The sequence below is a fragment of the Phoca vitulina genome, unplaced genomic scaffold (assembly GCF_004348235.1).
Source record: "Phoca vitulina isolate PV1807 unplaced genomic scaffold, GSC_HSeal_1.0 scaffold76, whole genome shotgun sequence".
NCBI classification, from domain to species: domain Eukaryota; kingdom Metazoa; phylum Chordata; class Mammalia; order Carnivora; family Phocidae; genus Phoca; species Phoca vitulina.
Window position 1 is genome coordinate 985,308 of NW_022589779.1, and position 22,618 is coordinate 1,007,925.

The following is a 22,618-nucleotide window of genomic DNA, read 5'->3' on the forward strand; positions in this document are numbered from 1 at the left end:
GTTGAAAATTGCTGCCTTAGCTCTTCCCTCTAGCCCCTAACCTAGAGATCTACGCTGCCGTAAGGGCTCTGCATGCCTAGTCCAAGCTGTGACAGTTTTCTAATCATCCTCAAACTCTCCACAAGTCTGGAAGAGTCCATGAAAAAGATTCTAATGCCTAATAGAAATTGAAGGAGGGAAGATCCTCCACTACCCCCATAGATGTTCTTGTAGAAATAAAAAATATAATTTACTATTTTTACAAGCCAGGGATAAAAATAACTCACTATTTTTATAGGTCAATATAGGCAATCTCTGATTTTATTTTAACATCTGTTTTCAGACAATACTGTTTCACAAAAGCTACTTTTCACAACAGGAATGCACTGTGATTCTGACACTGTGAAAGAATCCAAGTCCTAAAACATAGTTTCTTTGTGTTACTATAATGAGGCAGGTACCCCAGACCATAGCTTGGTAACCCAGGTTCTGAGAACACCCAGTGGCAAACAATTATGCAGAATGTCATTATCATAATGCTGCCTCAAGTTGGAAATTTATCAAAGATAATTTAAAAGAGTGAAATTTGTGGCAAAACATGAATAGTCATATCTTATTTTTAGTATAAATTTGTTATAATCATAGTGTATTGGGAAATGAGAGGACATATTTAAAGTGTCTGACAAAACTAACATCAGCTATTATTTAATGACATTCAAAGGCTAGACAGTGATCATAGATAAGAATGTAAATGTATAACAAAAAAAAAAAGGCACTAATTTTAACACTTGAAAATACAAGGAAATTCTCTTACCTGCTTTATTCCATAGTAATCAGCAATACTGCTGATCAGCTCTGACATAGCCTGAACTTCATGAGATTTTTTCAAATTCATAAATTCATCTGGTTTCACATTTTCACCTGAACAAAAATAAAACAAAATTAAAATACTGCTATTAAAGAAACAAAATGCAACAAAAAATCATCAGTTAATGTTCATGTTTTCTATAATTACATATGAAAATAATATAGAGATTCCATTGTGCCTGCATGATAGATCTCTGTTAGTTTAGCTGCTATGAATCAAAATTTGAATTAACAACATAAATAAGAAGACCCATAGAACATTATTTAAAAAAAAAAAAAATGTTCCTTGACAGGCGCCTGGGTGGCTCACTTGGTTAAGCGTCTGCCTTCGGCTCAAGTCATGATTCTGGAATCTTGGGATTGAGCCCCATATCGGGCTCCCTGCTCAGCAGGAAGCCTGCTTCTCCTTCTCCCTGCCCCCGGCTCGTGCTCTCTCTTGCTTTCTCTCTCTCTCAAATAAATAAAATTTTAAAATTAAAAAAATTAAAATGTTACTTGACACAAAAAAAACAATTATAAAGGAAAAGACTGATAACTGGACTAAAATGTAGGAAAAAAATGTGGAGATCTATAACTAATTGTTCTGTATAACATGATGCATAAGAAAACCTACTCATCTAAGTATAAGCCAATCTATCAGTGCTCATGATAGAAGAGCACTGATAGAACAATAAATTAAGAACATGTCAGAAAGAATATATGAACATATATGAGCATTATGTTGCTTCTAATACTAAAAAAACATACATACACACTTACCAGTTCTCTGTTTTTTATTTCCTCGAAGGGCTGTAAGCAACTGTTCAAAAGGAGTACATATTCCCAAATTTGGTACAGAATAAGATCTCACAGCCAGAGCAAAGGCCTCCACACTCACCAGCTTCTGGGAAGTCTCACAAAATATTTTGGGAAAATTGGTAATACCTAAAAAGACCAGGATAAAAAGAAATGTTAGCAATAACTAATTAATGCTAATTTGTGTGAGATTTAAAAAATAAATGAAAAACACTGGATCTTTACAAAAAATTACAGTATTTCCATTTCAGTGTGAATTTTGACAATATCTCTAATGGTTCCATTGTTTTGTTATTTCAGCTATTAGCTATCTGTAGCAACCAGTTTTCTCTTAATAGTGTACACAATTATATATTTAAATTCTAAATTAAAATTTGGCCTTTTTTTCCTTCCAAAAGCCAAAAAAAAAAAAGCAGCAGCAGCAGCAAAATAAAAGTTTAAAATCCTGCTACACTGTAATGTGGTCATTAAATTTATGAATGGTCCTGGCTGACCTACAACTGGGAATTTAAAGGCAATCAGCGTGCACTACACTGTTATTCCCTGTGCACACTGCATGTGGAACAACGGCAATATCCTCAGTGGTATAAATGTTACTGTAAAAGAGTCCCTGCACCATTTGGACCATAAAGAATTGTGTGTGTGTGTGTGTGTGTGTGTGTGTGTGTGTGTGTGTGTGTGTATGTGTGTTCAAAGCACTGTCAATATGAGTTTTAAAAGTTGTCATGTTAAAATCAAGTGAAAACAGTTCATTCCCTTTCCCTGGTCAGTTTTAAGCCATATATTCTGTAAGTTTACTATAAGAACTATTGATGATTTCCAAATGCTCACTCATTAAGAAGAGTATGGTCAACTGTCATACCGCAAACATCCGCTACCTCTCTTTGTGTGAGGATCACGTATCCTGTTGAACTCTGGTGTGGACACATCTCACCAAAGTGAACTATGCCATTTTCAGACAGAAGTTTTAAGAGAACTGGAGGATTCACTATGCTTTTTTTCCCCAGAACTGTAATCACTGAAGCATGTGTCAAGATGGAACCAGAGTCCTTGAGTGACTATGACATGGCCATCACTGCTGCCAAACTACCGTAGGCTGCAACATACAGGAAAAGTAAACTTCGTTCTTTTTAGTCACTGAGTTTTTAGGTTTATTACTGCAGCATAATCTCGCCTATTCTAATGAAACAGATACAAACACATATGCACACTGATAGAGTTGCCTTTTTTTTGCTCAATTTCAGTTTTTTATGGCCATTTTTATATATTTAATTTATTTAAGACGCTTACAAAAAGGGCATTCCAATGTGTCTGTAGTGATTTAAATAAACTCTTTGATCAGTCTAATTAAGTTCATTCATTGAAAATTACTTTTAATAATTAAAAAAAACCCATACATCCGGTGTTTAAATGAAATATTTAAAATGTTCACCTTACGGAAGAATGGTACAATCCAGGAAACAACTTTGGTTCTACCACAGAAACCAAACTATACACTATGAAGTCTATACTAACATAGCTGACCCTCCACAGTTACTTACAAAATTATAAAAATTCATTTTTTTTAAGATTTTATTTATTTGACAGAGAGATCACAGCAGAGGGAGAGAGAGGGAGAAGCAGGCTCCCTGCTGAGCAACGAGCCCGATGTGGGACTCGATCCCAGGACCCTGGGATCATGACCCGGGCCGAAGGCAGCCGCTTAACCGACTGAGCCACCCAGGCGTCCCTATAAAAATTAATTTAAACACAAAGAATAATTCCTAAATTCTTCAAGCAAATTTTCTAGCAAAAATTAAAAGAAGAAAATTGATGAAGGCTTGCAGAATTCTAAATAACTACATGTTTAAGACAGTATCTTTTTAAAGCTAATATCTATTAAGTTGTTGGTGGTAATGTTTACCATGTTAATTAATAAAAATAAAATTGGCAGAGACCTGTAACTTCCATTTCTGAATCAACTAATTAGAAATTTAAGCTCCAAAATCACTACAGTAAATTTATTTAAGATATATTTTGTGTATTATAACGTTCTTTGGATATTTTACAAACTGAATTTACTAACGCAGACAAAAGTAATAAAACCCACATCAAAATATTTAGGCATGATACAGAGGGGAAAACTCAGTCAACTATTAAGTGAGACTCTCAAGTTTAAGGGCAGTCTCAACATCCCCAAGTTCCAGGGCAGCAATTTCTTTGAGTGTGATAGAATAAGAGTATTAAATCTCAAAGTGCAGAGGGACTATTACAGTAGTCAGTTATTGGACAATGTTGCCAACAGAAAGAAATGTGATGTTTCTGTTGGAAAAGTAAAGGTTCAAATCAACTTAACTATCCTACTGAAAATACTTGAAAAAATCCAAATCTAACCTGATCTAAATGTTGTTAATTTGCTTTTAAATACAGGCCTCGCAGAAATTTCAGAAATCTGGAGATCTAAATTACAAAGTGTTATCTTTTCAACAATGCTTGCTTTTTTTTTTTTTTTTTAAAGATTTTATTTATTTATTTGAGAGAGAGAATGAGAGACAGAGAGCATGAGAGGGAAGAGGGCACAGGGAGAAGCAGACCCCCTGCTGAGCAGGGAGCCCGATGTGGGACTCGATCCCGGGACTCCAGGATCATGACCTGAGCCGAAGGCAGTTGCTTAACCAACTGAGCCACCCAGGCGCCCAATGCTTGCTTTTTTAAAAAAGGAGAGGGTTCTGATTCAGTCCATTAGTTTATGTCATTTAGGGCTATACGAGTTTATTTAGATAGTCTAGAACCTGTGAAAAAATCTTTCTGAATTACAGAAATATAGCTTCTGTACTTTCTTTGTTTTCAAGTGATCCAGCCTGTAACTTCCACTAGCAATTTTTAAACATTCAGAAAGAGGGGAGAGAGAGAGAGAGAGGCGCGTCATGTTATCTTTACTTCCACCTCTGAAATTGTATGTAAGAAAAGTTATGTGGCAATGGTAACGGTGTATGTAGTCCTCATAGTGCTTCTCTAGGAACTTGTAGAAGGAGTTTGGGTTCGGCAACTGGCAAAACAGAAACCACAGTGTTAACCAATATTTACTCAATTATTAATTAGCTGGATTTTTTTATACAGGGAAAGCTTTGTTTTTAAAATTTGTTGCCACTACACCGCCATATTAAGTGGCTTGATTATTTTGTAAATATCTCCCCCTACTGGAAGTACCTGTTCTGCTTGATTGCATGCTTTGTCTTTATGTACTCTTAGTTTTTGTACACCCTTGATCACTATCCCACAGAGGTTTCTTGTAATATGGGTTGATTGGGCATGAGAGCAAGAGGAGCAAAGAGGCAACGGAGAAGCTATTTTCTGTAAATATGAGATCAGGATATCTCTAGGTACCTTTTTTTTTTTTTAAACAGCAGAGATCAATATACAAGGAAAGATAGAAAAGTTAGATATACATATTAATTATGAAAATCTCAAGGTAGAGAAATGAATAATAACACTTCAAAACTAAAAATAAAATAGAAAAAATCAACCAATATATTTACATTTTTAAAAGTTTCAAAAATAAATGTCTGTTATTTTATTTGAATGTTATCTAGCACTTTAAGGAAGACAGAGTACTGCTAGGATTCATAACTCATTGAAATTATAACTAACATTTATTGCGCATATGCTATGTGCCAGGCACCGCACTCAACAGTTTACATTTAATGGAACAGTCTTATGAGGTGATTACATAGTGCTCTTATCCCCATTTCCAGAGGAAGAAATCGAAACTTAGAGGCTACACGTTAGCCATGTTTGCACAGACTCCAGATGGGTGAACCAAGGCAGTGTTCAGCCTTTGCCTGTAATTCCCAAATTTGATTATTAGCATGCCACAGCAGTAAGCTCAGTGGCCAAGAAATGAAAACAGGAAAGACAGCAGTTAAAACCGCTAGGCAAGTGTATGACTGTCAGAATCAGGTCTAGCAAGAATTCCCTCTGGCACAGATCCATACCATGGTAATATCTTAACATGGTTCATATTACTTTGTTCATGTCCTTAATTCTTTCACTTTATTTCCCTCAACACCTCCCGCTCTACCAGAAGTGATTTTAAGGTTTCGAGAAATTTAAAAAGTAATTTTTACACACAGAACAACTGATGTCTCTGAAAAAGAAATAAAAAGGCTTTATAATGAGATTTTGTTGTAGTATCTATTTCTATAAGTAAAGCAACCCAACTGCTTCATGCCCAGTTTTAAAGCAACAATACCTTCATATGGCAGGCACTCAGTTAGTAAGAGAGGAATGGATGAATGAAAGCAGTTCTTTAATATACTCACTACTGCAGCATCACCAGCTATACTAGGAGAAACAAATTCTAAGATTCTGTGGTGGTAGTGATCCCTGAGGCCAGTTGGAGGACTTCCATAGCACTGCTGAGCCTGTTAGAATGAAATCTCATCTCAGCCAATCATAAGGTGAGACAAGAGCGCTTTAGAACATTTAGAGTATGATATAAGATAAAATATAATTATGTGCTAAATTTTGAGGTTTAACCGTGTTACAGGAGTTAGGACAAAGGTCACTATTGCTATCGCACAGCCTAGAACTGTCCCATGGCCCAGAATTTCAAGAAAAATCAATAGTGCCCTCTTAATAATAATCTTCAAAGGACATGGAAATGTATTATATTCACTTCTACATGAATATCCTACAGATGCCTCTAATTCAAAAGGTTCAAAATTGAAATGCACATTCTCATGCTCTCCAAACCTTTCCTTTCTCCTACTTCCTATCTTGTTTAATAATGTCCTTGCTCACTCAGTGCTGAAGTTAAGTGTTTACATTATCTTAAATGCTCCCTGTGCCCTCAGTCCACATATCCAGCCACCCATCTATCTTAATGTAAAAATGTCTTTCGTTGTGGAACTAACCACCCTCCTTCCCTGTGCCCCACTATCACTACCAGAGTTCAAACTCTATTAACTCTCACCAGTGCTACTGCAATAGCTTCACAGGTGATTTTTTTTCTTACCAATAAAACTCCCACAAGCACAATAAGTGCTCATAAGTGTTGGCTGAGTTGAATTGAACATGTTTTCTAAAACAGAAATTTCCTTATTTTTAATGCAAATTTAATTGAACATTTTAAGGCTGTGACTTCCACAATGAATGACTTAGGCTTTAATCTTTTATACTTTTTTAGTAGACTTCAACCAAAAGGTAAAGTCTGTCTTGTTGAACTTGAAAATTATAGATGGGATGCATTAAATTTTATGAATGTTTGAATATCTCTATAATCCTATCACTTATGTAAGGAAAAAAATAATAGATATACTGCTACTTTTTTTAAATTAATTTCTATCATCCAATTACATACTAGGAAACTTTTTGCCTATGCTACTTCAGAGTAATTTCAGGTTGCACATGAAATGAAACAGTATGTCATTTCAACATGTAAACCATGCTCTTAGAAAGAATAAAGTAAAATTAACAAAGAATCGACATGCATGTTCCTACTGTGCTAATATTCACATCATATTGTATGTATAAAGTATACGTAACCATTTCAAAAGCATTTTCACATTTAATTACTTATAAAACTAAAAATAAAATTAAATATAGAAATAGGAAAATCTAACTACATATTTTAACTGTAACAGACCATTTTCATAGTTTAATTTGAAGGAAAAGAAAAGTATCATACAAAGAAACAGCAATTTAGAAATTGATTTGGTAAATAAAAAGTAAACCTGATTAAAAAATAAATAATTCCAAGATGCTTACTATGTGCAAGGTAATAAATGAACCTGAATAAAGCTAATTTGAGATTCATTTATGGGATATGTGTCTTAACCATTTACAAAGCACACGGACACTAAGTGTTCAATGTGGATTCCAGGGGGCCCAGAAATTCCCAGGTAGAAGTCTGCTGAGACCACACAAGGGATGCGCTTCCTCAGGCCTCCATGCTTGTTTTTAACTCAGTCCGAGACCATCTATTCTCAGGTATTTTCATGGCTCACTCTCACTTCCTTTAGGTCTCTGCTCAAATGTCACTATGTCAGGGAAAATTTCTCCAATTCTGTTTAAAACTGCAACCCCATTCATCCCTTACCCTCTCTGATCTCTTAATTTTTTTTCACAGTACTTATCACCATCTGACATAGCAAGTAAGATCCAAGAGCACAAGGATTTTTATTCATTACTGATTCCTCAGAACCTAGACTAACGCCTGCTACTTAGTAAGTACCCGATGAGTAAATGAGTACTTGAATGGGCAAGAACTAGCTTTGAATTGTGGTTCTCAGACTGTCTATTCCTGTGTAGCCATGAGTAATTTATTTATCTGCTCTCAGACTTGATTTATCTATAAAATAGGAGGAAAGTACATATTTTATAATGTTAAAGAATACACACAGACACACACATATACATGAATATGTACACAAGTATTTAATGTAAGTACACACAGATGTGCACACGTGCATGCATACACACACACACATACATATCATCTTAATACAGAGCCTAGAACATAGTAGGCAACCCTCAAACCCTGAGTCCAAACTAAGTAACTGTGTATACTTAGGGCTTTGTCGGAATAGAAGGTTGAAAACACTCAATTATTTAGACCCAGAATACCATATAGGCTACTACGGAAGAACCGAAAAGAAAGATCAATACATATACCCAGTTCCTAAATGAACCTGCTGGGAGAAAGGAGGTTTAGGGTCTGGTACTTGGGTGTAAGACCTCCATCATTAAAATGAAGGCACAACTAGGACAGGTGAGCTGTAACTTGAGACACGACATAGAAGTCCAAGAGCCAAACCTGGGTTCTACATTCTAGGTAGGATGACAGCAAGAATTACTCAATGTTGGGAGCCCAATGGTTAACACTAGGCACACTATCATAGGATCAGCTTTAAAGTATAGGAGAGAATTTTAATACTAATGATATTTCTCACAGGATTTAATACGAAATTTAATAGATAGGTTACAAGCTTGACTATGCCTTAAAGACCTGATGTCGAGTCTCAAGTTTTACTGTTTTAATTTTCTACTATCAAAAGTCTCTATTTTCAGAAAATAACCAAAACCAAGAGATAGAGTACTAGAAATCCAACAACTTCAAACTCCATTTAAAATAGAAGCATTTAAGAGTAATTAAAGTATTTGTAAATTTTAAATTTAAAAAATCAATAAATTTTAAATTTAATAAATCAAGTATGATTTTTATTACCAAAATACAAAATTAATTCCAGATTGCAAAACTTTAAAAACTGATGTTATAATTGTAAAGGATACCTTAAAAATCAACCAATAAGTGCTGTGAAATCCATCTGTTCTTCTCTTGTTCCTACCACAGACATCTCATTTCCTATTTTGACTGTCACTTCTAAACACCTCTATTGGTTCTACCACCCACAGTGCCTCAACCACGCCAGTATCTTACTAACATTACCACTGATCTCTTACAGAGAAGACAAATATTTTTTTTCTATACATTGACTTGGACCTAGATTTCCAAGCCTTCAAAAATAGACTTTTCAGTTTATTTATTGTTTGAGGCAGGACACAAAGAACTTTTCTCCCAGGTAAAATGTAATTGTAAGCATAATTAACTACTAATAGGGCATTCTGAGAGAGTAAAATTAAGTCACAACTCTGTCTTAAAATTGTACTTTTTCTCATTATGCATTTCGTTAACTTCAGCTTTCATATGCTATTGTTAGCTAAACTCTCTTACTTACATTTCAACATTAATACAAAATAGATGTGTCTATTCTACTCTTAACTGAATTTAGTTATAATCATTTGCCAAGTAGAAGGAACATGCAAAAGGAATTTGCATTAAATATACACTTTTGTCTATCTAGTTCCTACCACACTTCCGGCAGATCTTATTCTTTACTTAATTTTTGTAATGGTGCATATAATTAATAAAATCAAATTAATTTTATTCTTTAGGGGTCATTATTCAAGGTGGCTACGAACAGTATAAAGAAATAAAATGCCAACCTAAACTTTAAAACTGCCATTTTGGTTTCAATAATTAAGAGGGAAGAACTGAGATTCAGTAACTGTCATGGGTGTTGCCTAGAGATAAGGGTCTGATAATCTATAGCTGCATCTGAAATGCAGCTTCCCCTAACAAAAGGAGGGACTGTTTTCAGCACTTGATACTATCCACAATAGCTAAATTATGGAAACAGCCCAAGTGTCCATTGACCAACAAATAGACAAAGAAGATGTGGTGTATAAATGCAATGGAATATTATTCAGCCATCAAAAAGAATGAAATCTTGCCATTTGCCACAACATGGATAGAGCTAGGGAGCATCATGCTAAGCAAAACAAGTCCGTCAGAGAAAGACAAATACCATATGATTTCATTCGCATGTGGAATTTAAGAAATAAAACAAATGAGCAAAGGGGAAAAAAAGAGAGAGAGAGAGAGGCAAACCAAGAAACAGACTATAGAGAACAAACTGATGGTTACTGGGGGGGGTGGGGAATAGGTGATGGGGATTAAGGAGGGCACTTGTGACGAGCACCAGGTGATATATGAAAATGTTGAATCACTATATTGTACACCTGATATAATATTACACTGAATGTTAACTAACTATAATTTAAACAAAAACTGAAAAAAGGGAAAAAAATAAACTTACAAAAGGAATAAAGACAGACTATACAAACTGAAAAAAAAGATTAAATGAAGGTTTGCAAATATATAAATAGCTCATAATAAGGAACAAAAAGTTACAAGAAAAAACGAAGAATGAGCACAAGTGTTGGTCTAAATCAAGAAGAATTCAAAGAGCTTTGTAGTACTAGTAACATTTTCAACCAGTGATTCTTACCTTGAGGTCTAAGAGTTAAAGAAGCCTATGAATCACCTAAAGCTGTATGTAGTTTTGTGTCTATTTATGAACATAGATACCATTTTGTGTTTTTTTTGAGGAAGAGGTTCTATAGCATTTATTTAATACAGCCTTTTAATAGGATTTGTGACCTGAAAGATTAAGAATCACTGTATTTCACTAATTTTTCACCTTGTATATTGCCAAACGTTAATATTATAACATGCAATGCAACCAAATATTTTTCCTCTGGCTTCAGAGATCATTTTAAATGTTCAAAACATGAAAACCAAGTAGTGACTACCAAAACAACCTAGGATTATTCTTTCTTTCCTATTGGCAGAGAGCTATTAATTCTTTTTTTAAGATTTTATTTATTTATTTGACAGAGAAAGAGTGAGAGAGCACAAGCAGGGGAATGGCAGAGGGAGAGGGAGAAGCAGGCTCCCCTCTGAGCAGGGAGCCCCGATGCGGGGCTCAATCCCAGGACCCTGGGATCATGACCTGAGCTGAAGGCAGACACTTAACGACTGAGCCACCCAGGCGCCCCTTCAGTATTTTTATTATTAAGCAAAACCTCAGTGTTGATGGTCAAAGTTTCTAGGCTAGCTTTTTTAGATAATGCCCATCTAAGCAAAACAAATAAATAATTTAAGGTACCAAAACATATCGGTCAGTCTGTTCCATTTGACAAAATATATGTTATTAATAATAAATGGTTTTAGGGCGCCTAGGTGGCTTAGTCATTAAGCGTCTGCCTTAGGCTCAGGTCATGATCCCAGAGTCCTGGGATCGAGCCCCGATCAGGCTCCCCACTCGGCAGGAAGCCTGCTTCTCCCTCTCCCACTCCCTCTGCTTATGTTCCCTCTCTTGCTGTGTCTCTCTCTGTCAAATAAATAAATAAAATCTTTAAAAAATAAAAAAATAATAAATGGTTTTAAATAAATTTGCACAATCTAAATTTAAATCTCCAATGAAAAAGGCAAAATTGTTGCTTGTTTGCACAGTCCCAGAGACATTTCAAGTGATACATACCACCACCTGATCCAGGAGAAGAATGAACCACATATTTTATTTTTTGACAAAAAAATAAGTGAACTTAAGCCAAATGCACATACTAAGTGAACAGGGTGGGGTGGTGATGGCAAGGAAGACTGAAAAGAACTAACAGAAGTAGAAGTAATTTGGGGCACTGGGGTGGCTCACTCGGTTAAGCGCCCGATTCTTGATTTCCACTCAGGTCATGATCTCAGGGTTTTAAGATCAAGCCCTACATGGGCTCCATGCTGGGCATGAAGCCTGTTTAAAATTCTCTCTCTCTCCCTCTCCTTCTGCCCCTCCCACTTCTCTTGCCCTCTCTTAAAAAAAAAAAAAAAAGGTAGAAATAATTTATACATTTTAAGTTTGTCTGAATAAAAGTGACCCTTCTCCTGGGGCACCTGGGTGGCTCAGCTGGTTAAGCATCTGCCTTCAGCTCAGGTCATGATCCCAGGGTCCTGGGATCAAGCTCCACACCGGGCTCTCTGCTCAGCGGGGAGCCTGCTTCTCCCTCTCCCTCTGCCTGCCTCCTTCTCTCTCTCTGTCAAATAAATAAATAAAATTAAAAAAAAAAAAATAACATATATGTATTATATTATATATAATAATTATATATTATAACATCTAGATAGATAAAGCATTTTCTTGGGCAATGCTTAGATAGGATTTTCATAGATCACTTAGTCTAGGAAGTATAATACTATAATTCTCAGACTATATCAAATGGGAAGAAACTAGAATAAAATTCTGCTTAGAAAGGAAAACATTCATCTTTCCATTTTGTTTTGTACTACAATTACTGATGTCTTTTCTCTCTTATTCGAATGTGATTTTTTTAAAGACAGAGGTTATGCCCAGTTCACTTTGTATTCAACCACAACACCTAGCCTCGTGTTATACTAAGAAAATGTTAAGTAATCTCTGCAAAAATAAATTAGGATATAAAAATAATCCTGCTCCCAAAAGTTGTAAGGCTTAGAGACTATTGACCTATTCTTAACTCTAATGACCACAGCAAATTTTGAAGAATACTGAACTTGTAGAGATGATAGAAGCAATGCTCAAGGATTGCTTATCTCTTCCTGTTACTTCTCAACTATCAGTAGGGTTAAATTCGTTTCAATCAACATCTGTTCCTTATATCCTAGAGAAGTGATAATTTATACTATTCAAATAAAACATGCAAACTAATTCTAAAAATGTAAGGCGGTAGGTAAATGACTGAAGAGCAATGACTGTGAAATCTTAAATCTTAATTATCTCTATTTGGGAGACCTTAAATACAATATATTTGAAACTAAATGCATTACTTCCCCCAAAGAGCTCCATCTCCCAATTTTCCTAATTTTGTCAATGGTACATTCATCGTTATTCTTCAAGACATTTCCAAAATCAAAATCTTGGAATTATCTTTGATTTTTCCATTTCCCTAAACCCTATATAAATATCAGTCACCAAGAACTACCAATTTTCTCTGTACAAATTCTTTTAAAACTATCGCTTCCTTTGCATTTCCATTGCCATCATCTTGCCCCAGGTCCATACTTCAACTCTACAGACTATCACAAAAGTGAGAGTGTCCCATGGAAGAATGATTCCAAATAATTTAACAGACTAGTGTCCAAAAACTGGCTGCAATATGTTTTTCTGACTTTATTTTTAGCTATTTAAAAATTTATGAATGTTCTGCTCTCTGTTCCTATCTCCAAATATGTTTTATAGTTTTCATCTTTGCCCTTTTGTTTATACTGCTCTACCTATTGGAATGCCCATGTACTCTATACTCAGCTATATTAAATTTAACAAACATACAATGAGAACCTACTATGTGGTGCTCACCATATGCTAGAGACCAGAACTCACATACTAGGAATGTCAAAAGAAGCAAATCATTCTAACTCAACGTGCTAAGTGCTCTAATAAAGGTAGAAATAAAATAATATACAAGTAACTAGTTTTGTTATTAATTTAGTATAACTTGATCTGAGCTTTGAGAGAAGATGAAAAATAAGTGGATAGTTACAAAATATTTGGGGCCAAGAGGATTGCATGAACAAAATGAGGGAAGGGGAAAATACACGGCATGTTAAGGGAATAAGGCAGCAAAAGTATAAGGTATTTGGGCAGAAAACAGCAGAAGAAGTGCTGTTAATACTATACGACTGCCTTCTACTCCCTCCCTTCAACTTTGGTTGAAGATATACCTTAAAAGTGAGAACTGACATCAAATTATTTCAGCCATTTTCATAATTAAAGTTGATCTGGAGTCAGATCATGTGGGCAGTTCAAAAATCTATTAACTTGGCTGACCCAATTATGACTGGTCATATGCTTTTTCATCTCAAGATTCAGGTTGACCCAGGCCCTCAACATGATCATGGGTTTAACACCAGGGACTAACAAGGTCTGGAGATAAAAATTTTAAATCATTACAATCCATAGGACTTGACAACGGGAGAAGCAACCTGAGATAACTTTTAGCCAAGTGATCCATACTATTTTTGGTTGCTGGTCTCCTTCAAGAACGTGAAACAAACTCCTGAATTCATTTTCAGGGGATACAAGGGAACTGACTGGAGGCCACAAACCAAGAGCCATAATCTCTAGTACTTTGGAGGGTCAGGGAAATTCAGATGGTGATGCTAGCTAGGGGATGAGGATACCCTTGAGGGTATAAAAGGAGCTATTTGCCACACAGAGATATGCAGCAAAACAGCCAGATCTTCTGATTTTTATTCCAAGAGAAGCTACAATTCCAGATATGCGTGTGTGTGTGTGTGTGTGTATGTGTATGCATATGCATATGTTAAATCTGTCAATTTTGACATCTTGGCTGGAAAAAAAAAAAACATTTAACATTTATCAGTCATGTAAGACATGTCGACAAGCCACGTGAGACTGGGGGCAGCTATTTTCCACCTCAGTCACTGAGGAACACCCTAGGCGGTTACTTCTTAGATGAGGAAACTAAGGCCAACAGTTAAATGTCTGTGCAAGATACACAGCTAATCAGATTCAATGATGGATTATCCAGGTCTTCTGACTCTGGGCCCAGTCTGCCCCTATCTGAGGGGAGTAGAATATAGAGAGGATTACTAATATTTATTAAATGCCTACTCACATGGTAGGTTTTAACATCTATCTCATTTACTTTTACATAGCCCTTACAGGGCTATGATTCCCATTTCTCAAATGAGAAAACTAAGGCTCCAAAGCTGAACAACTTGCACAAGATAATACAGCAGTAAAGTATCGGAGCCAGGATTCAAAATTAAATGTAATGACCACAAAACCCGTGTTTTTTCTATGCTGCCTCCTATTTGCTTACATTAACAGCTGAGGCTCCAGCTGGAGAGGAGATAGTGGATAAGGCCAAAAGGTGAAGGACTTTATTTTACAGGAAATGCAGACCTATGGATGGCTTTTGAGCAGAGGAATGATGGGACCAGAAGTATGATTCTGGAAGATAACTGGAGAGCAGTCTGAATGGAGAAGCAACTGAAATATAGAGTCTGAAGGCAAGAATAACAGCTCAAAGTTATTGCTAAAATTCTGCTGCAAGATTTAAAAAGGAGGGAACTGAACTATCTGCTATGGGAATGGGAAGCAGCAGATGCAAGAGAAATTGAGGGAGAAGAGTTGACAGATTATGAGCTCAAATAACAGGAAGACTATTAATGCCATTTATAGAGAAGCTCTTTAACCACTGAGGTGATGAGGTCAAAAAACAAAAACGAATGCAGACCCTAGCAGTTATGAAGCCATGCAGGCAAGCAGGGTGTTTTTGTAAACCAGGAAAAGAGTCTAAATCATGATAAGCCATAAAGATAGGTTACCATAATTGCAAGCTTCCGGTGAAAGGGTAATGACAAAATTTAAATAAACAACAACATAAAATGAATATCTAAACACATAGAAGGAACTCAAATTTATTCTGACTGGCTAAAGATAAGCATAATTTAAGTAGAATGAAGGGAAAAAATGCCATAGATGAGAGGAATCTTCATGAACTTTGTTTTACTGAGCATCTTAATAATGGAAAGATATAGGAGTGGGGAATCAAAACTTGGGGAGGATACACTGAAAACTAGAATATAAATTCAAGTTCTAAATGATATCATCTAAAAGGAACAATCTGAAAGCACTTTCTATATATCAAATAAACAAAATATGATAACAAATTATTCTGGGTTCCCAGACTTGCTTGCTTTGTTACTCTCCCTTACTTACAATTACAGTAGCAACCCAGGAACAGAGCTGACACTTGCCACTATCTTATGGTGTCTTATCATTTCCACACTTGAAGTCTCCTAAAAAGATCCAGAAAAACTGAAAAAGGGAAAATAGAGTTCAGGAAAATACATTAGGAGAGTGAATGAATAAAGCTGAATACAACAGAGTAAAACAGATGACACTAATTATTTCTCTGTTGTTTTCATTTTATATTTCAAACACATTTTCTGGCTTCATGTGTTTTGAATTAAACGTTAGCACAATGTCAATACACCACAATCACCACCATCACCACCAACAACAAAAACTACTTAGGATGGCCAAGAAGCAATGTAATCTATTAAGATGCAATAAAAATAATTTAAGAGAAAGCTCAACAAAATAATAACCTATCATAGGCATACACTTTCTGCGTTGTTCAATTAAAATGATAGTAAATTAATTATACAGATGCTCACCAAAAGGAACCAATTCTAAACATTTACTCAGCATCCAATCCTGGTAAGGGTCATTTGAGTGACAATAATAAGAAACAGGAGAAGTAGCATATGGCCTCAAGAAGCTGGAAGAAGGGAGTCAAGAGAGGCCCTGGAGGCTCAGGCTGGGTCTTAGAGCAGCCCTGGGCTTTGGCAGTCACCAAGGATGGCTTGCAGGTATAGAAACTGGATTTCCTGAGAGCCGAAGAGGTTTTCCACAACAGATTCTAAACAAAGTTACAAAAAATCGAAATACAAATTTATTAATATACATTGAGAAATATATTTATAATAATAACCCATATCATTCATTTGCTAGGACAGTCTCCTAATTTTAAAATTACAATTAGAATAAAGACAGATACTCTTAAAATTTTAATCAAGCTGGATAACTGGTTGTCTCTGTATTCTAGATCTACTTCTACTTCATAAAACATTTTGGCTACCCTAACTCAGACTATCACTTTTCTCTGTTTTTTAGAAGAATTTTGTAGACTTTATGAAAACCAATAAATTTCTGAAGATCAAGGGATGATTCATTTGAGAATGTTACGGATTTATATACCTAGTTATTACTTCCTAAAGACACAGCCTTGTTCCCTTGAAGGGGGTATAACAAAATCTTACCTCTGAGATGAGATACAGGAAACCCCTTTGTCCTACCAGCAAAGCATTTAGAAGCCATCTCTGGTGGTTTTTTCCTGCAGATGGTTAATCTCACCTACTTACGTAATGACTTTCAGAAATTTTAACCTGAAATGATGCCTGTCTTGATTTTACCTTCAAATTCTCAGGGTATCTTGTTATAATTTGCAATGTACTGAAAGAAGTATGACCTTTTCACATAGGGAAAAAAATAATTACTGATTTCTATCTCCTCAAATTAAAATACTTGGAACAAATCACATATGAACAACAAGAATAAACATAGTATAGACAGAGATCACACCAGAAATAATAGCTGTCTAGTTCAGTATCACATTTCAAGGGGTACCTTCAGTAACACTCATTATAGTTCTATGCTTCACTTCATTCACTGGTTTTTTTGAACATTTTTTAATTTAAATTCAGTTAATTAACATATAATACATTATTGGTTTCAGAGATACAGGCCTGTGATTCATCAGTCATTTAATACCTGGTACTCATTACAACACATGCCCTCCTTAATGTCCATCACCCAGTTACCCCATCCCCCACCACCTCCCCTCCAGCAAACCTCAGTTTGTTCCTATGATTAAGAGTCTCTCATGGTTTGTCTCCCTCTCTGGTTTCATCTTGTTTTATTTTTTCCTCTCTTCCCCTATGATCTTCTGTTTTATTTCTTAAATTCCACATATCAGTGATATCACTTCATTCATTCTTTAAGAATCATTTACTTTCCTCATGTCTATGCCAGAATCTGTTCAAGGTGCTAAGAATACGACAATGAAACAAGCAAACGCTGCACTTTGGTGCATATGGCTAATGATGTAGTTGCAACTACAGACAAGCCAGTTGACAATGACAACAGTGTGACATCTGTTAATATGGCAGAGAACAGAGGTTGTTACGGGGGCATATACATTTCCAGAAGTTCCTGACAATTTATGTCTTTCAAGGAAAGACACCATCACCACTGTAAGTATCATCACCATGATCATCATCATCATCATCATCTACAGCCACAATCTACTGTGCCCATGCTATATTCCCAGTTCTACACTGGGTGCGATAGTACATCATATTTAATCTTGACTACAACTCTGCAAAACAGGTAAAATTTTATTTCTGAAAAAGCAAAAAAAAATCAGCTGTGACAGATAGATGTCAGCTCACAACTGTCTCGGCACTGACATACAGGTCACAGTCTTCCCTACTGAATATGACAAATGTCACAGTACACCAATACCAGCCAAGGTCTGTGGCCATGACCGCTCCGTTATCATGTCCGAGCACGGACAAAAACAAGTCAACATGTTGGCTGGGCTGCGGCAGTTGCTGAAGGCCTGACCGAGGCTGTGGCTTTGCCTCCATGATATCTCACATTGGTGGCTGGTTGGTGCTGGGGTTAATGAGCTCCTAGTAACTCATTTTTTTTCCCCTGGGTCACATTATTCTTCAATTCTGTGAACATAGCTACTTAAATCCAACATCGGGGCTCACTTGGAATCAGTTTATCCTAAGTATGAATCACACTTTGCTTCTTTGCACATCTAGTAGTTTTGGGTTAAAAAGCAGAATTGCAGATAATTTGTTGTAGTGAATCCATTTTGTTTTCTAAGGGTTTTGTTGTAGCTGAAATTAATCCGTCTGGACTCAAACTGTGAAATCTATCTCCCATCAGTGTGAAGCGCTGATGTCTCTGCTCAATTACCAATTTACTAGCCTGCCCCCAGAGGGGATCCCTGAACCTGTGCAGTTCAGCAGTCAGACAGGATTTGGGTAGATTTTATAGTCAGATTGCAGGTCACAGAGGGTGACCTCTCTGTGGTTACCTTTGTCTCCAGGATTCCCCAGCCCAAATTTCCACTTGCTCTACAAGCCTTGAATTCTTTCCTTAAATACATGAATTCACTCAGGCTCCTGATTTTTGCCACCCACGCTGTGTACACTCTGGGAAACATGCTCTGTCAAAGGTGCAGTAAAATGCAAATCTCGCCAGAAGCTCTCTCTCAAAGGTTCACTATCCCCCTAGTTTTGCCAGCAATAATGCTGGACTCTGCATGTGGCCATGCATGTGACCTCTAAACTTAGAAGTCATCCAGGGCAGAGCTTACATTTTAGATCTCAGCCCTTTCTGTGGCTGTCCTGCTTCCAGAATATACACCTTAAATTTCCATCTGCTCTATCTCTGAACTTTGTATTACTACCATGATCTGGTAAGGATGCAGCTTTCCACTGCCAGATCTAGCGGGGCTTGGAGCACAAAAGAAAGCAAGAAAGCCATTAACTCCCAGTTCTTACCCAATCAGTAGACACCTTCTATGGTAAATTCTTATCACCTACCTTTGGTCATCTTCCAGAACCTTCCAGTAGTTGTTTCCTTTTTTAATTATCTGGCCACTGTTTATCACTATTACTGCTAGAGAAACTATATGACTTCTTCAAGTTGCCATTACGTGAAGTTATGTTACTAGCCTCACATCCTGTCTTCCTGCTTCCACCCTCCCCTTCTGAAAGCCTCTTCTCCACACAGAAGCCAGAGTCATACCTTTAAAACATAAATCACGTATCACACCCCCCACAAAATCCTTGAAGAGCATTACAATCTGCTCAGAGTAAAGGTCAAGCCCTCATATGGCCTGCAAAGTCCTATATAAAGTTGCCCCCCTCCCCTTGGGGCGCCTGGGTGGCTCAGTCGTTAAGCATCTGCCTTCAGCTCAGGTCATGATCCCGGGGTCCTGGGATCGAGCCCCACGTTGGGCTCCCTGCTCAGTGGGGAGCCTGCTTCTCCCTCTCCCACTCCCCCTGCTTGTGTTCCCTCTCTCGCTGTGTCTCTCTCTGTCAAATAAATAAATAGAATCTTTTAAAAAATAAATAAAATAAAGTTGCCCCAGACCACCTCTCAAACCTTATCTCTTAGCAGTCTCCCCTGGACCATTCTCCTGTGCTTCCAACACACCCAGCACACTTCAGCTTGCCCTTCACTTGGCCTAAAACACCTCCCTCACTTAGTTGCATGACTGGCTCCCCTCACTTTCTCCAAGTTTCTATTCAAATTTTGTCTTGCTAGAGAAGACTTCCCTGATCACCCAATCTAAAATACCATTCCTCTCTACCATATACCCATCATCTTCACTTCCCCTTCCCTGCTTTGCTCTTCCTCGTTGTATTTACTGCCACTTGATCTCATTTATTTATGTTTATATATACATATACCATATATACATACGGTTTACTATATATCTATTCTCACTTAAACATACACTCTATGTGGCAGGAATTTTGTTGCATCCAGTATCATAACTGTAGGGCCTAGAACAGAGCCTGGTAGGTAGAAGGTGCTCAATAAAAGGAGTCAAATAAATGAATGGGTTAAGTGCTGTTATCTGTTAGGCATTATTGTATTAACTAATGTTACTTTCATAGTACCCCATCAATGGGCACTATAATTATCCCTATTACAGATAAGGAATCAAAGCACAAAGAGTTGAAGTCCAAGTTAACAAAACTAACAAGAAGTGGAGCCAGGATCTGAGCCCTGGCAGTCTCATCTGCAAAGCCCATTGCATTAGTCTGCTCTGGCTGTCATAACAAAATACCAGACTGGGTGGCTTGAACAACTGAAATTTATTTTCTCACAGTTCTGGAGGATAGAGGTGATGGCAGAGATAGTTCCTGGTGAAACTTCTATCCTTGGCTTGCAGATGGCTGCCTTCTCACTGTATCCTCATACAGTTTTTTTCTGTGTGTGCCCTCCTGATGTCTCCTCCTCTTCCTGTTGGATTAGGGCTCCACCCTTACTGACCTCATTTAATCCTAACTGCCTCCTTAAAGGCTCTATCTCCAAATATAGTCGCAATGGGGGGGGTTAGGATTCTAACACATGAATTTTGGGAGGGCCCAATTCAATCCATAACATTTGTAATTTATACCCATAAAATACAGTTATTTTCAACATCTTCCCTTTTTATTTTAGAGAATTAAGTTTTTTTCTCTAGTTCTTTTTAGACAGACAGTGAAGAAACTTTCAGGATGCTGACCAGGCCATAACACCACCTGGCAAGTGAAATCTACTAACATAGCTACACCGAGGATCTTCAGAAACAACTTGGTCTCATAAAACACCATATGATTGGGCCAAACATCTGCCAGTGTACTTTCACACACCGTGAATTAACTCAGTGCAGCTCTGGGAATTATGTTTATTTGTAACTTCTCATACAGAACCAGCAGAAAACCATACTTCTGGTGAGTCCTTGATGGAAACCCATTCATCTCCTTGGTCCTCCTTAAACACACCATGCATGCTCCCATCTCAGGGCCTTTGCACTTCCTGTTCTCTCTGTAACACTTCCCCTCCAGATAGCTTCATGACTCATTTTTCTCCTTATCTAGGTTTCTTTTCTAGTTATCTACATGAATTCTTGCTGGAATAACCTATTTAAAATTGCAAGCATACTTTCTTCCTGCACTTCCCCTATCTATTCTTCCCTTCTCTACTTGATTTTTCTCTGTGGCATTAAAAGAAAAAAAAAAATAGCCTCTTCCCTCTACAATGCAAGCAAGATGAAGGTAGGGGTTGTTGTTTGTTTTATTTGCTGCTATTTCCCTAGCTCCTAGGAAACTGCTCCTAGCACACAGGAGACACTTAGTAAATGTTTGCTGAATGAATGAACAAACTTCCCCAAGGTTATAGAGCTAGTAAGTGGTAGAACTGGAATTTGAACCACATCTGAACAAAAGCCTAAAAATTTAACTGCTAAATTATACTGTACATAGCAACCATGTGATGTAAGTTTTAATAAGATACAAATATAGTCAAAGAGCAAAAACTGCTCTTCTCTGACACAAACAACAGACCTCATATAGTGATAGAGAAACTTAGTGTGAATAAAAATTAGTATTCCTTACAAGCTATAAAAATTCATTCTTTATTATACTACAGGCAGCTGACCAATTGTACAATTGAATATTTTGTATAAAAGTTTGCAGGGCCAGAAACTTTTCAAAAGTAAACAATGTAGTCTAGTTTCCATTGTTGGATAAATAAAAAATTGGTTGTAAGGTTTTCCCAAAAGATGGTAATATTCTATTCCTAGCCCAAGAGAATGAATAAGTAGGATAATTCATTCATTCGCCAAATATCATTAACCATTTAACCAAGCATTGTACTAGGGATACAGCAGTGAACAAAACAATTCTTACATTTTTAAAGGGGAAACAATAAAAACAAAACAAAAAATAAGGAATGTATTCGTGTCATAAAAACGTTGGTTTTGCAATAAATGGCCTTTGTAATTTACTCCTAAATAATTCAGAGTAAAATTTTATCACAGTGGTGAAAACCTCAGATGACCCAGGTTGGAATCTCCATTGCTGTGACCCTGGCAAATTGCAAACTTCAAATTGCAATTCCACAAATAGGGGAAAACAGAACCCGTCTTGCAAGCCTGCTATATGTAAAAATGTTAAATGTTGAAAAAGAAAATATGCAAGAAAATATCTAGCACACTGCAGGGTAAATAATATCAAATAATAATATTATTATTATTAGGCTATATAAACAATTTAATTCTTCCATTGTGTGAAACCCCATATGAAAGTCTTAGGCTTCATATTTAATTGTAGTTTCCTTTCTTTTTTGGGAAGCTACCACGAGTCATTCATTCATTCATTCATTCAACAAATGTACACGGAGCCAGGTATTTTATTAGGTGCTAGAAATACATCAGTTTACAGGACAGACACAGTCTC

The 22,618-nt window shown here is 36.6% G+C and overlaps 1 protein-coding gene across 8 annotated transcripts in view; it reads right to left on the reverse strand.

Moving 5' to 3' along the window:
- The window catches only part of METTL25 (methyltransferase like 25), a 165,144-nt gene that overhangs the window by 140,928 nt on the left and 1,598 nt on the right, over positions 1-22,618 (reverse strand). For all 8 annotated transcript variants that reach the window (XM_032393774.1, XM_032393775.1, XM_032393779.1 and 5 more), the window contains exons 2-3: positions 1,606-1,770; positions 794-900 (exon numbers count right to left, since the gene is read on the reverse strand). In XM_032393774.1, coding sequence (XP_032249665.1) covers positions 794-900; positions 1,606-1,770 — 272 coding nt within the window. The remainder of the gene's footprint in view (positions 1-793; positions 901-1,605; positions 1,771-22,618) is intronic.